Source organism: Mastigoproctus giganteus, chromosome 2, assembly GCF_048544385.1.
Source record: "Mastigoproctus giganteus isolate SK-2022 chromosome 2, ASM4854438v1, whole genome shotgun sequence".
Classification (NCBI taxonomy): Eukaryota; Metazoa; Arthropoda; class Arachnida; order Uropygi; family Thelyphonidae; genus Mastigoproctus; species Mastigoproctus giganteus.
The window spans coordinates 268,211,566-268,227,141 of NC_143576.1; the positions used below are offsets into that span (position 1 = coordinate 268,211,566).

Sequence of the window (15,576 nt, forward strand, 5' to 3'; positions counted from 1 at the left end):
TGGGATTATCACGTCCCTATCTCTACTTGCAAAAGTTCGATAGATCATCGATAGGACACCATGGGCCTTCCTTGCAACCTGTTTACAATGCTCAGAGAATTTCATGTCTGACCGTATCGTAACACCCAAGTCCCTTTCCTCCAGTACTGGGTTTAGTTGAACTCCACCAAGTGAATAAGTTATTTTGGGATTACTGTTTCCCAGGTGTAATACCTTACACTTTGTTGGATTAAAGCACAGCTGCCATTTTTCTGACCATTCCTGAAGTCTATCTAGGTCTCTCTGAAGAAGCTCAGCTTGACAGTGATCATTAACTACTCTCCCAATTTTAACATCATCTGCAAATTTAGACATCACGCCCTCTATCCCTTCATCAATGTCGTTTATGAAAATTAAAAACAACAGTGGTCCTAATACTGATCCTTGGGGAACCCCACTTCTTACATCAACCCAATCTGAGGAATAGCCATTTATCACAACCCTCTGCCTCCTGCCCTGAAGCCATCCTTCTATCCATCTAAGGATTTTCCCAGTGATTCCAACCTGTTCCAGCTTATAAAGCAACCGCTCATGTGGGACTGAGTCAAAAGCTTTGCTGAAATCTAAATAAACAATGTCGAAATTATTCCCTAAATCCAGCTCGTGAGTGACCCTTTCGAAATAGCGAACCAGATTTGTTAAACATGATTTTCCCTTTACGAAACCATGCTGAGTATCCTTGAGAATTTCAATTCGATCCAAATGATCCTGAATTCCACCCTTGATCATTGCCTCCATGATTTTCCCTACTACTGAAGTCAGACTGACAGGTCGATAATTTCCAACTTCACTTTTAGAGCTACCCTTATGTATGGGAGATACATTTGCACTTTTCCAATCCAAGGGAATCTCCCCAGAGTCTAATGATGCTCGCATAATTAGCCTCAATGGTTCAATGCACTCGCTTGCCGCCTCTCTTAAGATTATAGGGTATATTCCATCAACTCCAGGAGCCTTGCTGGTCTGTAGGCTCGAAAGTTTTTGCATTAAATAATCTTGCGAAATTTCAATATCATTAATTACATATTTTTTAACTTCGCTCCCACAATTTCCCATCGCCCCAAAAGGTTTTTCATTTGTAAATATCGATGCAAAATAACTGTTGAGTTCATCTGCAACGGCAGCTGGTGTATTTATTACTATCCCCTTTCCCTTACGTAAAGGTCCGATCTGGTTTGTCCTGCTCTTCTTGGCATTTATATATGTGAAGAATTCTTTATCCCCCCTCTTTGCTCTGTTTGCTAGTGATTTCTCATAAACTGCCTTTGCCTGTCGAACCTTTTCTGTGGCTCTATTACACATCACCTTGTAGCTGTTACAGGCTTCAGTACTTTTTATTGTTCTGTAACCTTTCCATGCCACCTTTTTCTGCTCAAGTAATGCGGCAACTTCACTAGTCATCCAACTTGGAACCCTCCTCGTGGAGTATTTTTTTAATGGTATATACGCATTCAAGGCATCTGTGATTAATGTTTTAAAAGCGTACCACAGTTCAATTGTATTCATTCTCTGCGCGATATCTACCCAGTTAATAGAGGCCATGTAGTACCTTAAGGCATCGTAATTTCCTTTTCTGAAATTAAAACCCATTCCTTTGCCTTTTACTTCTGCTACCTCTCTCGTCATCATCCACCGTAGAACTTCGTGATCACTTCCTGCTACTGGTTCCTCTACTGTCAGCCCTGTTATGTCATCTGATTCATGTGTGATGATGAGGTCTAGGATATTCTTTTCTCTAGTATTTTCCCTGACATGTTGATACAAATAACAGTCATCTAGTTGATTTAAAAATTTTGTTCCCCATGTCGAGTTTCCTTCCCATTTACTCCAATCAATTAGAGACAGATTGAAATCACCCATAATAAGGCATTGACGCTTACTTGCCCATTCCATTTGCATGTAGAGGCTTTTGTCATAATCTTCACAATCACCTGGTCTGTAGATTACTCCTACTCGCATTATACCTTTGTTTCCAACTATCTCACACCATACAGACTCTATACTAGCATGTGAAATGTCTGAATCCGGGAAAGCTATCGTCGCACTCAGGCTGCTTCTGATAAGAAGCATTACCCCACCACCCCTTCTATCTAACCTATCCTTCCTAAATACATTATACAAGCCGTACTGAAACTCATCATCCCCAATTTCCGGGTGTCTCTGTAAGCCCTATTATGTCCGCGTTACTTGTTTTAACCAGCAGTTCGAATTCGCTCATTTTATTGACGACACTTCTAACGTTACTGTATAAACAATTAAGATTTACTGTTCTTGTATATTTAACAACCCTAACACAACCCCTGAAGTTTTTTAGGCTCTCTTTCCTGGCATTAGCTACCCGCCCACGTGAAACGTTTGTGCCCCCAGCACATCTAGATAATACGTCCAGTTGGGGTAACAGATAAGAACTCTTGAGGTATGTGCAAGAGTTACATTGACCAATATTATCAGATAAACGCGTGTCAGTATTACCCACATCCCCCCTAACTAGCAGTTTTCCTGAACCTTTAGGGTATCCTCAATAATACTGGCAAAAACTTTTGCACCACCTTTGTTTAAGTGTATCCCGTCTCTACAAAACAAATTCCTTCTACCTACAAGTGTGGGCCATGCTGATAGAAATTTACCCCCTAAAGCCTTGCAGATTCCTTCAAGTCTTGAGTTAATCCACAAGGCTCTTAACATATAATCCCTCCTATCGTGTCTGGGCAGAATTGCAGACACATAGACATTATGGCCTAGCTCGCGACATTTCCTCAGCATGGTCCTGTATTTTTCCAACAAATCGTCAGATCGTGTACGTTTAATATCGTTTGTCCCCACATGAATAATAATATTTTCTTTACCCCCTTTAAAATCTGACAGTCTGTTGGTGACATCATCAATAGTTGCTCCCGGCAGACATACCCTGGTTCTGCTCCACCTATCTTTATTACAAAAAATATTCCCCGTTTCCCTGACAATGGAGTCTCCTAATAATACAATGTCCTTTTTAACCAGAGTAGTTTGCACTTGGTTTTTCTGTTTTGAGGCTCGAATCGGGTGTGCATCACTTGGTAGATTGCTGGAGTTTTGAGTCCCTGACGAGCTCCCAGATGCATTATTTTCGAGGGCAAGCACTCGTTTTTTCAGGGACTCAAATTGTTCCCTCAGTGCACCAAATTGTAATTTAAGATCGGTGCACTCCTTACATCGATCACAAAGAAAAGAATCCCCAGGTGAGGTAGGATTAGTCACCAGGTCGACCTTGGAAAACATTCCACAGGTTCCACAACGGATTAAATCATGACTCACCCGTAAATCGCCATCTGCTATTTCCGTGTGACTCACGATACCCTGTGACGTGTTTAAGGCAGATCTCTTAACTACCATTATAAAATTAAATAAATATCAATGAAAGTAACTTTAAAAAATTATATCTATAATATTATTAAAATCAAACAGTTACAAGAAAACCTATAACAAAATAATCCAACAATATCTAAATAAATCAAATATTTAAAAGCACTATCCAAAAGTAAACCACTTAACTGAGGAGCCCTGTCTAAGCGCGTCCGCTCACCTCGAATGACTGTATGATGAGTTTATACAGCTGAACACTAAAACGGAGTTTTGGGTCGAAAATTACACCCAAGTCAGGAAGAGCATGTGTGTGGGTGGACATGTGTATATGTAAAGGGCGGTTCCTAGAACGTTTATTCAACTCCGCATCGTATCTCTGTGAAGATACAAATGGGCCAGATATGTGTGTGACGTCGGTTTGTGTGTATTGTGTGTGTGTGTTCTGTTGTTATGTTCTGGCCACTTGGCTAGGCGCCTCCGTAGCCAGGTGGGCAGGAGCAACAGTACGTAGCACACGCTTCTTGATTAGACCGGGGTTCGAGCCCGTGACTACGAAATACGGAGGATGCGGAAAGGTCAGGGAATGACCACCGCATATCCCCGGAGAAATATGGCCTTAGTTGCTAATGCTCCTAAAAAAAAAAAAACCAAAACCAAACCGCTTGGCTACCCAGAAGCATCAGTCACCTGGACAGATGATTCTGGGTACTCGTCCACACCACGGGAAGGTGGGCCAGTCCATGTAAAGCACGTACTGTCTCAAGAGAGACTCTGACCCACGTAATGTTGTCAGAAGGTAGGCCAGGATCCTCTGGAGGCCCATTCCAGAGGAAAAAAAAAAAAAAAAAAAAAAACGATCACCCTTGGTGCTGGATATGGAACCGAAATTATTAAAATAAAACATTTATAAAAATAAATAAATAATAAAAATAAAATAAAATAAATCAAAAAAATAAAATAAATAAATAATAAAAATAAAATAAAATAAATCAAAGAAAATAAATAAATAAATAAAAAAAATAATAAAAAATAAAAAATACAAAAAATAAGTAAAATGGAAGAAGGTAGTGGTGCTGCTAAAAAAAAAGCCAAATAAATTAGTAAACAGAAAAGAAAAATTATGATAATATATAAATGCATAAAAGAAAAAAAGTGATGCTAAAAAAAAAAAAAAAGGAAGAAAGCACTTAATTTTGTCTGCAGGCCGAGGAAAAATTTCGCTTCTTGAGGATTTGAGTTTATGTATTATTAAAGGAGATCTAACCAGCTATGCATCAGCAGGACCGTTGTGCTGCATCCTGTTCAGATCTGTCGACACTGAACGCCTCCGAAGAAATACGCCTTGAGCGAAAGCCTGAAGGATCTGATATGACTCCGAGCTTTGAAGCAGAGACGACTCCTGTCCTGGTTGAAAATTGGTAAGTGCATGAAAAGGAAGTCTGAGATTGTCATACAGGGAGCATGGATCCATGATAGGACGTGAATATGTCCATGCAGAACAACAATCGAACACGTTTATCAAGGAGAAATGAAACTTATGGTATACATTTTCTCCTCGTTGCACCAACAGGAGCTGTATTTCATCGAGACTGCCAGATGTTAACTAACTCGTTCCACAGTCTGCTTCTTTCTCTTTTAGCATCGTCTTGAAGGTTGATGGTTATTGCAAGAAATTCGGTCTCAATCCGGTTTTTCAGTTTGTATAAAAATTCTCTATAAGTAACTTGCAAGTCTAAAGGTAATGTTCCGGCTAGTACTTGCAGAGTTTGCGTCGAGACTGTCCTGCATGCCTTAACTAAACACTGCAAAATGGTTCTCTGCAATGAGGTCAGTTTTGCTTTGAAATGTTTGAGCCGTGCCCTGTGAAACCATGCATCGGCAGCATATGTGATTAGAGGGAGAAAAACTGCATTGTAATAGACCCTTAAAGTGTTTCTGGAGAGCCCCCATTCAACACGGCACACCCTAACAATTGCACCAATAAATCTACGTATTTTAGATGATAAGTTTGTCAAGTGAGGAATAAAATTGAGACTGGAATCAATTACCACTCCTAGAACCTTGTACTCTTTAACTATGGGGAGACGAATGTTGTTGATCTTGACCAACGGAGGACGAATGATATCCAACTTTGATCCAAGAATCATCATCTTTGTTTTTGACAAGCTGATTTTAAGCTTATTGGCCACAGTCCAATCGTAGAGATCTCGGAGAACAAAATTTGCGGTAGTTCCAAGATCGGCCCTAGAGTTACCATTTACCAAGATAGTGAGATCATCTGCATACGCTATTATTTTGACGTTATCGAAAGATCCGGAGAGCCACTAATAACATAACTCCTCCTCCCTTCCTATCCTGTCTATCCTTTTTCTGTAGACGTTGTACTTCTCAAATTCCAGTTCTGCATTCCTTATATCTGTGTGACAACACTTCTCTGATATCCCAACAATATCGGCCTTTGATGTTTTGAGCAATACCTCAAATTCATCAAATTTATTTACTAAACTCCTAGCATTGGTGTACACGCAAGTATACATGAACTTGTTCTTTTTCTTAGCTACCCTAACACAACCTATGTGTTTATTTCTACCCCAATGAGTCCCAGCAGTCTCTGAACTATCCTGCAACTTATTTTCCAGGCTGCGGCTCATTCCAATAGAAGCAGTGCAAGAATCACTTTTACCTCTGCCAGTGGCTACTGTCAATCTATTGGTCTTTGTCTCCCCCCAAGCTAGCAGTTTTCCGACCCACCTAACACTGCCTCGATAGCATCAGCAAATATTCTTGCACCCTTTCTATTTAAGTGTATCCCATCCCTGTAGAAACAATCTCTCCTGTTAACAAGTACAGTCCAGGCTGAAAAAATTGTACCCCTTGAGCCTTGCACAATCTTTCCAAGGCCGAATTGATCGACAGGGCTCTCATCATATACTCCCTCCTATCGTGTCTGGGCAGAATTGCAGACACTTTCAAGTTCAACCCTAATTCACGGCTTTTTTTCAACAGTGACCTGTACTTGTTAAGTAATTGTGCCGGTCTCCTGCTCTTAATATCATTAGTGCCAACGTGTACAACTATATCACCTTTTGTACCCTTAAAAGATGATATCCGCTCTACAACGTCATCAATCTTTGCCCCTGGCAGACATACCCTGGTCCTGTTCCATCTATCCTTTTTACAAAGCATGTTCCCCGTTTCCCTGACAATAGCGTCACCAAAAACTACTAGTTCCTGTGGGACCAGCGCATTCTGCCTTGGGGGCTTCCGATGTGTTGCGTGATGACCAAGTGCAAGCTCTGGCATTGGTGTGGGCAGCTGAGAGCTTGATGAGCCCCTCACTTTTAATGCTTCGAGGGCATCCACCCTGTCCTTCCAGCTCTCATATAGACCCATAACAATGCTGAGTTGTCGCCTGATTTCCTTACACTCCTTGCATCGCGCATACACAAAGACATCCCCCATGGCAGTATCATGTCCCATACCTGACTGCTCCACAAACATCAAGCAAGTAGTACATTTTAATAGGCTGTGATTCAGAGGGCAACTGCCCCCCTCATTTCTCCCCTGAGCCACAGCACACCCATTCGCTTGAGCCTTTTGCTTTGCTGCTCTGGTTTGAGTCATGATTTCGATTTAATTTCAATAAAATTTCAATTCAGAACAAAATTAAGACCCTAAACTTGTATCCCAACTCAGTTTTAACGCTATATTTATGTTTCAGTATCGAGTGTTATCTATGAAATCCCTTTATATAACTTCCGTATCAAGTTATGTATTAATTATTAATTTTTTAATAATTATTTATGTTACGTAACCCAAGTCGTTATATGTATAGTTAAAAGTATAATTTAATTGACAATGAAGTTCAACAAGATTAATTATCTGATTAATTGATAATATTATATACTATACTATACTATATTAAGCTTATGCAATCTAGTTCGAGATATTTTGTATCACGTAACAATGGCGGCAATTTACGAACGGTAAACACGTGGATTTGATACCCTTTCCGATACTAAGTAATACCTAAAAAATCTCTATCTAAGTTACTTTAATCTAAGTATCGTAAATAAGAATATAAAACTACTCTAGAAAATAAGTTAATATGCCAATTTAAGCTAATAAAACAGAAAATAAATCAGAAAAAACTTCGCTGTTCCAGGAGCGGCAAAAAGCTACGTCCGCACAGGCTACACTCGTGTTCATCACCTCTCATCATGTTGAATTACCTGGGTCTGATTTTACTGTAGCGCAGTGCGGATGAAATCCCGCACCCACTAGAGGTAGTGCAATACCAGTGAGTGCCAGCAATCCCGCTCCCCGGGTTGCCCATACCAGGGAGTCAGCAGAAAAAAAAAAATAAATAAAACAACACTAATAATCAATAGTCTGGATGGTACAACTATGAACGTAAAAAATCACAGTTCAACTGAATATCTCCTCATTCGCTTTTCCACAAGCAGTAGAACCTCAGTGCCCAGTAAATGTCCAACTATCCGCCATGGATAATCAAACCAAGATCGGCACCCGCACTTGTGGCTCACTACAACAGGCTTACACTGACTGAGAGATTTCTCCCCAAGCAGATGCTCGCCGCCCTGAACTGTGTGGACGCTGACGTTGACAGGCTAATAAGTAACAAGCAGGACAGAGACAACTTTATCAAAACCCTTGAACCCTGATCTACTAAATGCTCCCATCCCCATGTTCAAATCTGTCGTCACTGGAGCCCTGCTGAATCATTGCCAAGTGGTATTCTGTTTTTCTGTAATTGGGTTTAGTTCTGTGTTTTTATATTCTATTTGTATTTCTTTTTCCATTTGCAATCTGTATTTTGTAGCCTTTTTGTAGTTGTACGCTGTACTTTATTCTACTTTCTCTAACTGCCATTTATGAACCCGTGGAGCTCGTCGCCGTGATGGGATTGTGCTGTAACTCTACTTCGCAATAAAGATTTATTTATTTATTTATCTGTGGCTGCAGCAATCTCGAGAATCCATTGACGAGAGGACATCGTAGGGTCCCGTCTTGCTGTTAAAGCTAATAATTTTTATTATTTTTTGTTACCTTCCGATATTTTATAATTCAGTGGGGACCGTTTTTGTAATGCCTCTTTAAAACATATATAATAAAAATTCGACAAAATATGAATGTAGCGCGACCATCGTTGGTGTTGAATATTTTCTCCGCGCAAAAAAGCTGATCTGAAAATGAAATTTCACATAAAAGAATCGGCTTTAATTGTATTAAAAAAAAAAAAAAAAACCTGCCACTTGCTCACTGTAGTCTTCTCGGAGTGTAAATGGAAATTTTATCCATTTATTTAATTTTTGGTCCGCCCATAGTTTCACAAAACACTGCCACTGACCTGGTTAATAAAGATAATCATTAACGAAACCAAAATAAAAGTGAACTTTAACGTAAAATGAAACTCCAGTAATTAAACATATGGTTTGAAACAAGCCAATGCAAAGTGTACGAAGAGAAAATCGCACTTCACGAAAGCTGAAACCCAATACCATCCTTACATGAAATGGCTACAATCCGATTCCGGAAATGGCGCACGGTTCGATCCTGCAAGGTCTCGGTTTCACCTTCTTTTTATTTCTTCGATCGACCTTTGAATGCTGCAGTGAATTCTCGATCTTCCGAACGGGAAGAAAGCGGTCCCAAACAGTTGTCGAACAGAAAAGGAATCAGCTCGGAAAGCGTGGTTGGTGTCTTCTGCTGGGATCCGCTCAGGTTGGGAAAAATTCAAGTTGCATTTCATATCGGTCTGCAGTCATGACAGGTGCAAAATACGAGGTGGGAGCTGCTATTTGAAAGAACACCCGGTTAGTTATATTTCAGGAAAAGAGGTGGCGTTTTGGGCGAGTCTAGAAGAAAGCGCCATTCCATGATCTTCGTATTTAACCCCGAGCAAGACGAAGTAGAAGAAGTAGAAGCAAGACGAAGACGAAGTATTGGAGGCTTGAAGTGGTGGAACCCATGTTTAGTGTCTAGAGCTAAGTTCCGGTTAACTCTTCCCTATCTCTTCAATCATGCACCATGATTGATAACTTTTGAGGTAATGATGAACGTCGTGGCGAGATCCAATATTCCTTACATTTCGAGGGTACAGCTCTAAAACGGTGTTCGCAGGCCGGCCGCTAGTTAGTACACTGGACCGAACCTATTGGTAACTCTCTAGAAGGCTTTCGGATCAGCTAGTGTATAATCTTGCTACCTCTACTCTGCCAGATAGTGACTGGAGGGAGTACGAGTAGTGTGTATCCGGGGAGCATTGTCGAGGCCACGTTATGTCAAGGATCAGAGTATATTCTTACGACATGTACGCCATATCCAAAAATTTCATTACTTCATACAGCATGTCCTCCCCACTTTTTCTTGCTATTGCATACACCATGAATTGTCAAACTAATAGAGCAGGCTTCTCTGCGAAAAGATTTAAACAGCCCAAGCACTTCCTAATTCATTTCACAAATATACGTGGTCTCAATTCTAATCTCAACGATGTCCATTTCCACTTGCAGTCTTCCAAACCCCATGTACTTTTTCTGACTGAATCTCAGTTATCAGTTGATTCAACTACTTCTCATCTCAGATGTCCAAATTATTTGCTGTATGATTCCTTTCGCCTCAAAGCTGATACTTGTGCATATGTCCGTTCTGATATTCCCTGTCAGAGACTTGGAAATTTGGAATCTCCTCTCTTTGATCTTCTCTGGCCTAAAATCTCTCTACCTCATTGTGTCAAATCCATCTGTTGTCTCTACCGTTCTCCCAACTCGAATAATCGCTTGCAGCTCTTTGATTTCCTCTCTTTGCAACTTGACTTTCTCCAGTCCAACTTTCCTAACAGTGAGGTAATTTTCCGTGGTGATTTTAGTGTTCATAACTCCAGATGGCTTCCGTTTTCTAGTCATACCGACCCAGCAGGTCGACATGCTGAGGCTTTTGCAATTACTAATGACCTGGCACAGATTGTTCATTTACCTACAAGAATACCGGATAATCCTAATCATACAGCCAATACGCTTGATCTTTTTCTCACAAACAACCCTTCTAAGTACACGGTCGAAGTGAGAGGTCTTTTAGGCACTTCTGATCACAATTTGATGATTGTCTCTTCTCCAATGCAGCCTTTATCTCATAGCTATTCCCAGCCTCGTGTTGTTTGGCATTACAAGAATGCAAAATGGGATGACCTGCGAGACTTCTTTTCTTCTGTTCCTTGGTCGGATTACTGTTTCAAAACTTCTGATGTCAACGTTTGCTCAGATCGTGTCAGTGAAATTATTCTTGCCGGAATGGAATCCTTTATCCCACACTCCACTTTAAAATCTTGTCCTTTATCTAAACCTTGGTTTTCCAATAAATGTGCTAAGGCTGTCCAAGAGAAGAATGTTACATATCGTAATTGGCTTGTTTCTAATTCTTCAGTTTCATTTTTTGCCTACACCAAAGCTCGCAACAATTGTAAAGCAGTTATTAATCAATCCAAATTAGAGTTTGAACAGGCTAAGAGTAGAAAACTTGCTTCTTGCACTAATGGTTGCAGAGCATTCTGGTCTCTTGCCAAAGTTATGGCCGCAACTTTTGCCCATCTTTGCTCCCACCTCTGTCCAAACCAGATGGGTCTGTTGTCACTTCAGCCAAGGATAAAGCTGATCTGCTAGCATCCCATTTTTCTTCCAGCTCATGTATTAATGATTTTGGTAAAACACCTCTCACCATTCCCAACACGCTCCATTCAATGCCTCCTGTGGTCTTCCGTCAAAAGGATGTCAGAAGGATTTTTGACGAATCTCGATACCAAGAAAGCTCCAGGCCCTGACTGTATTTCTCCACTTGTTCTCAAAACCTGTGCTCCTGAACTTACTCCTATTTTTGCCGCCTTTTTTCACTTTCTTATTCCAAAGTTGTTTTTCCTTCTGCTTGGAAATTTGCTCATATCTAGCCAGTTCCTAAAAATGGTGACAAATCCCTCCCATCTAATTATCGACCCATTGAAATTACTTCTATTCTCTCTTAAGCAAAGGAGAAATCAATTAACCCTTAACTCTTAAACTACGTAGAAACCTTCCGTCTGATCAACGATTGCCAGCATGGATTCCGTCAGTGTCGATCCACTGGTGGTATTCTGGCTTATGTTACCCATTTATGGACTAATTCAATGGAAAGGTTCGGGGAAACACAAGAAATTGCTCTTGACATCTCAATGGCTTTAAATCGTGTTTGGCTTAAAATCTTCTAAACAAGCTACCATCTTATGGTTTGTCAACTGTTTTTTGTAATTAGTTATCCAGTTTTCTCTCTGATCACTCACTGAGGGTGATGGTAGACGGCTCTCTGTCTTCTATCTTCTCCGCTAATGCCGGTGTCTTCCAAGATTCAGTTCTTTCCCCCACTCTTTTCCTCTTGTATATTAATGACCTTCTTCCATTGACTGTAAATCCTATCCATAGTTTTGCCGATGATATCATATTGCATTCCACTTTTCATTTTGAGAAACCTTGTCCTGCTCAATCAGCTTCAACTTCTCGAAAATCTGCTAACAATTCCCTAAATGCCGATCTTCAGGTATTTCTTCAGTGGGGCAAAGACAACTTAGTTGATTTCAACCCTTCTAAAACTCAGTCTTGTCCTATATCTCGCAAAAAGGATTCTTCTGCTCCTATGCTTATCTTTAGTGACGCTCCGATTTCTGGGCAAAATGATATATCTCTTTTGGGGATTACCCTGACTTCTAATCTCTCTTGGCACAATCACATTACAATTATTGCTTCCTCTGCATCTAAAAAACTTGGTTTTCTCTTTCGCTGTCGGCGTTACCTTTCTTCCAAACAGCTGATCACTCTGTATAAATCTCAAATCCGCCCTGCCATGGAATATTGTTCCCCCAACTGGGGTGGTTCCTTTTAAACCTCTCTCAGGCTTCTTGATTCCATTCAGAAGAGGGCAGTTAGGTTAATTAATGATTCATCTCTAACAGAGTCTCTGCACTCGCTTTCGCATAGACGTACTGTTTCTGCTGCATGCCTCTTCTGCAGATACTTCCATGGGCACTGTTCTTCTGAATTGGCTTCTATAAATCCCGCTCTCTCTTTCAAAACAGTCCGAACACGTGCCGCCACCAGCCAACATCCATTTACTGTCCAACTTCAAACCCACAGAACCAACTTTTCATCTTCCTCATTTATTCATTCAACTGCCGTTTTCTGGAACAACTTTCCTTCATACGTATTTCCTGAAAATTACAATCTACAGAAGTTCAAGTCCAATGTCAACAAATACCTTCTTTCGTCTTCTCAACCTCCAACCCAAGCACGGTACTAAATACTATAGGTTCTAATACCTCTCGTGTTTGGGGTTCTCATACAAAAAAAAACAAAAAAAAAACAAAAAGAATCGAATCTTTAATCTTTAACTGTAGTGTAAGACTTGTTCAATTAATTCCATCGCGACATGGTGGGTTTGCAAATATAATTGAACTAATTGAACTTTTGATTTTGCAATATGTTCTTTGGACGGATTTTTTCGATTCTTTGAGCATGGTTTCTGACGTGCATCTGCTCCCTCTTCCTGCGTGCCCTCGAAAATGTAACTAACCAAGCCAATCCTTCGATCCCACCCGATGTCTGGTAGAAATGGGGAGATCTTCTCCCTGTCGTGTGGTTGTTTCGAAGGAATCCTGCAACGAGACTTCTGACGGGAAACCTCGTTGCTTTATTGCAGGAGCATCGTTTATGGGTATATCTTAAGATAATGTTTCAGGAAAAGAAGCTCTCATTTGTTTCTGGAATGATTTTATTTTATCCTGGAATACGACTTTAAGAACTCCACGCAGACGTTTTCAACACGATGAATTCTCGGCAATACCCTTATGAAACTGAATGTGATTTGTATAAAAAACACGGAAGATTTTGTTGATGACTGAGAGAAATTTTCGCGCACTTCATTCCGGTTTTTCTTATTCGAGAAATTAAGTCGCAGAATTGTGACACGGTTATCTAAACTGGAATAATTCTAAAAAATAATTCTATATTCACTCAAGTACGCAATCGCACTTGAATATGTACGTATCGATGAAAATACATTTCAGTTATTTCTTAATATTTCCCTTCTTGACTTATCAGGATGCAAAGTTCTAGGACTACTCACAACAGTTTGAAAGTTGCGAATGTCTTGGCTATGCTTGAAATGGCTTTCAGTCTCCAGAACACATCAGAATTGAATTATTGAAGCCTTCACGAATCGAAATGTGGCCTGAACGGCGAGAAAACTTCCGGTGATTGCTTAAAATGGACGTCGTATTACGAGGAGGGCCATCAGAAGAAATCAGTTGAGCAGAGGAGTGCTCTCGGTGGGCGCATTGTCCGCTTCAGATGGTCCTGCGCTTCTTCCTCGAAGTTTCTTCTTCGGCAGCGCAAACCTCAGCTTTTCCCAGAAGTACTTTTCTCCCCACTGCAGACAAGTCGCTGTTTCCAGGTACACTCTGAGGGAAGGGTCGATGTCTTCGTCGGGAGGGAGCTCCCCGTACTTAATTATGACGATGTGATTGATCTTCTCCTCGAGCACTTTCACGTGGGCTGTACGGAACTCCAGGATGCACCACTCGTTGGCGACGAAGTTCCTGCGGGAGACAAAAAACAAGGAGGGTGAGCAGCGTCCAAGAACGGGCACAGAAATTGTCGAGACTGATATTTATGCATTAAAAAACCAAACACAACAGCAGATGAACCTTGTGTTGATAACTGATAGTAAGTAAGTAAATATTTCCGTATTCATCCGTCTCACTGCGTACAAAAATGCGAACTGCGATAGGAGATGGAAGGGACCGAAAAGTAAGTTTATTCGAGGAATATCGTATAACTCCATTCACTGCAATCTCCAAAGGACATCGCAGAGAACGTCCCTCTCCATCTCGTCCTGAAAATTTCCGTTTGGAATTTCTCTGCTTCGAATTTTTGGTCTGAATCTATGTATATATATATATATATATATACAGTATATAATCTTTATTGTATACAAACGTGGTATATACAATAGACCCTTCCCAGCAGCAATGCCAGGGGTTTTACATTGGATGGTGGACAATAGCCTTGGAGAGACGGGGCCCACATAGAAGTTCGGGCTCATCCCCCAGAGCCAACAATAAAATAGTATCAGTGTCAGATTATTTACAGGATATTATGCTTTTCACAATATTTACAATGAAATAATAAAGATATTCAGATTTACATTATGTTATATTAATATTTATATTCATAAAGATATTCTTCACTTTATTTACAACACATTCATAAAGACATCGTGCTTTGAACATTATTTACAATATATTGGGCATTATTATGCTGCCCTTATCAATGTGCACTTTGCCTGGCCAAGGTCAGGCTCTTAAGGATCTCTCTTCGGTACCTCCGATCCTTCACAAACCTACAGAGGTCGCCGTCAATTGAAACGATTGTGGGGAGCATCTCCCTGGGGAGAAAGCGGTCACTGAGCGATAGTCTGTTATAGTCAGCTGTGAGCGTGGGAGCTGACCTCAGTCCGGGTAGAGGGATTCTCCAGCCACATAGTTCCCAGATGCTTAGCTCCGAGACCATTCCGGTTGTCATCTTGACAGTGAGAACAAGGCGTTTTTCAAATACAAGATCTGGAAGTCGGGCAAAATTAAGTGAGATCGTCATCGCAGTTGTTCTTTGCTGGGGTGGACGACGATGTTTTTGCGTGATCCAACGAAGGAGCCAGTATTCGGCGGAGTACACGCGCTTGATGTTGGTAGGGGCCGCGGACCCCCAAATTTCCGAGGCATACAGTACGACGGAGTATACTGAGGTGTAAACGTATCGACGAGTCACATCCAGATCCCTAACGTGGAGCAGTTGTTGTTTTGTGGTCCAGCGCATTTGAGAATTTTGCTGTGAGTTTTTCAATGTATGGGTTGAAGCTCATTTTATAGTCGAAGACGACTCCCAAGTCTGTATGCATCTTGACCACTGGGAAAGGAATGCCGTCTAGAGAAGCTTGGATTTCAGTGGGTTGGCGCTTCAGAGAAAAGACGCGAAAAGAAAAATTTTGCGATTCAGTTTGTATTCATTCATTTATTTCATTAATCGCTTATTTAGAGGGGACCGAGTTTGAATCCCCCGATTCATAAAGACGAATAAATATTAGAAACCTCGGTTA

General features: G+C 40.7%; 1 protein-coding gene across 2 annotated transcripts in view; it reads right to left on the minus strand.

Moving 5' to 3' along the window:
- Window positions 1-13,208: 13,208 nt before the first annotated feature.
- LOC150090462 (uncharacterized) overlaps window positions 13,209-15,576 on the minus strand; it is a 60,165-nt gene continuing 57,797 nt past the window's right edge. Inside the window, exon 7 of one of the 2 annotated variants that reach the window (XM_090389899.1) lies at window positions 13,209-14,020. In XM_090389899.1, the coding sequence (XP_090246025.1) occupies window positions 13,726-14,020 (295 nt within the window). In that variant the 3' untranslated portion in view covers window positions 13,209-13,725. The remainder of the gene's footprint in view (window positions 14,021-15,576) is intronic. The other variant, XM_090389900.1, reaches the window with a different exon arrangement.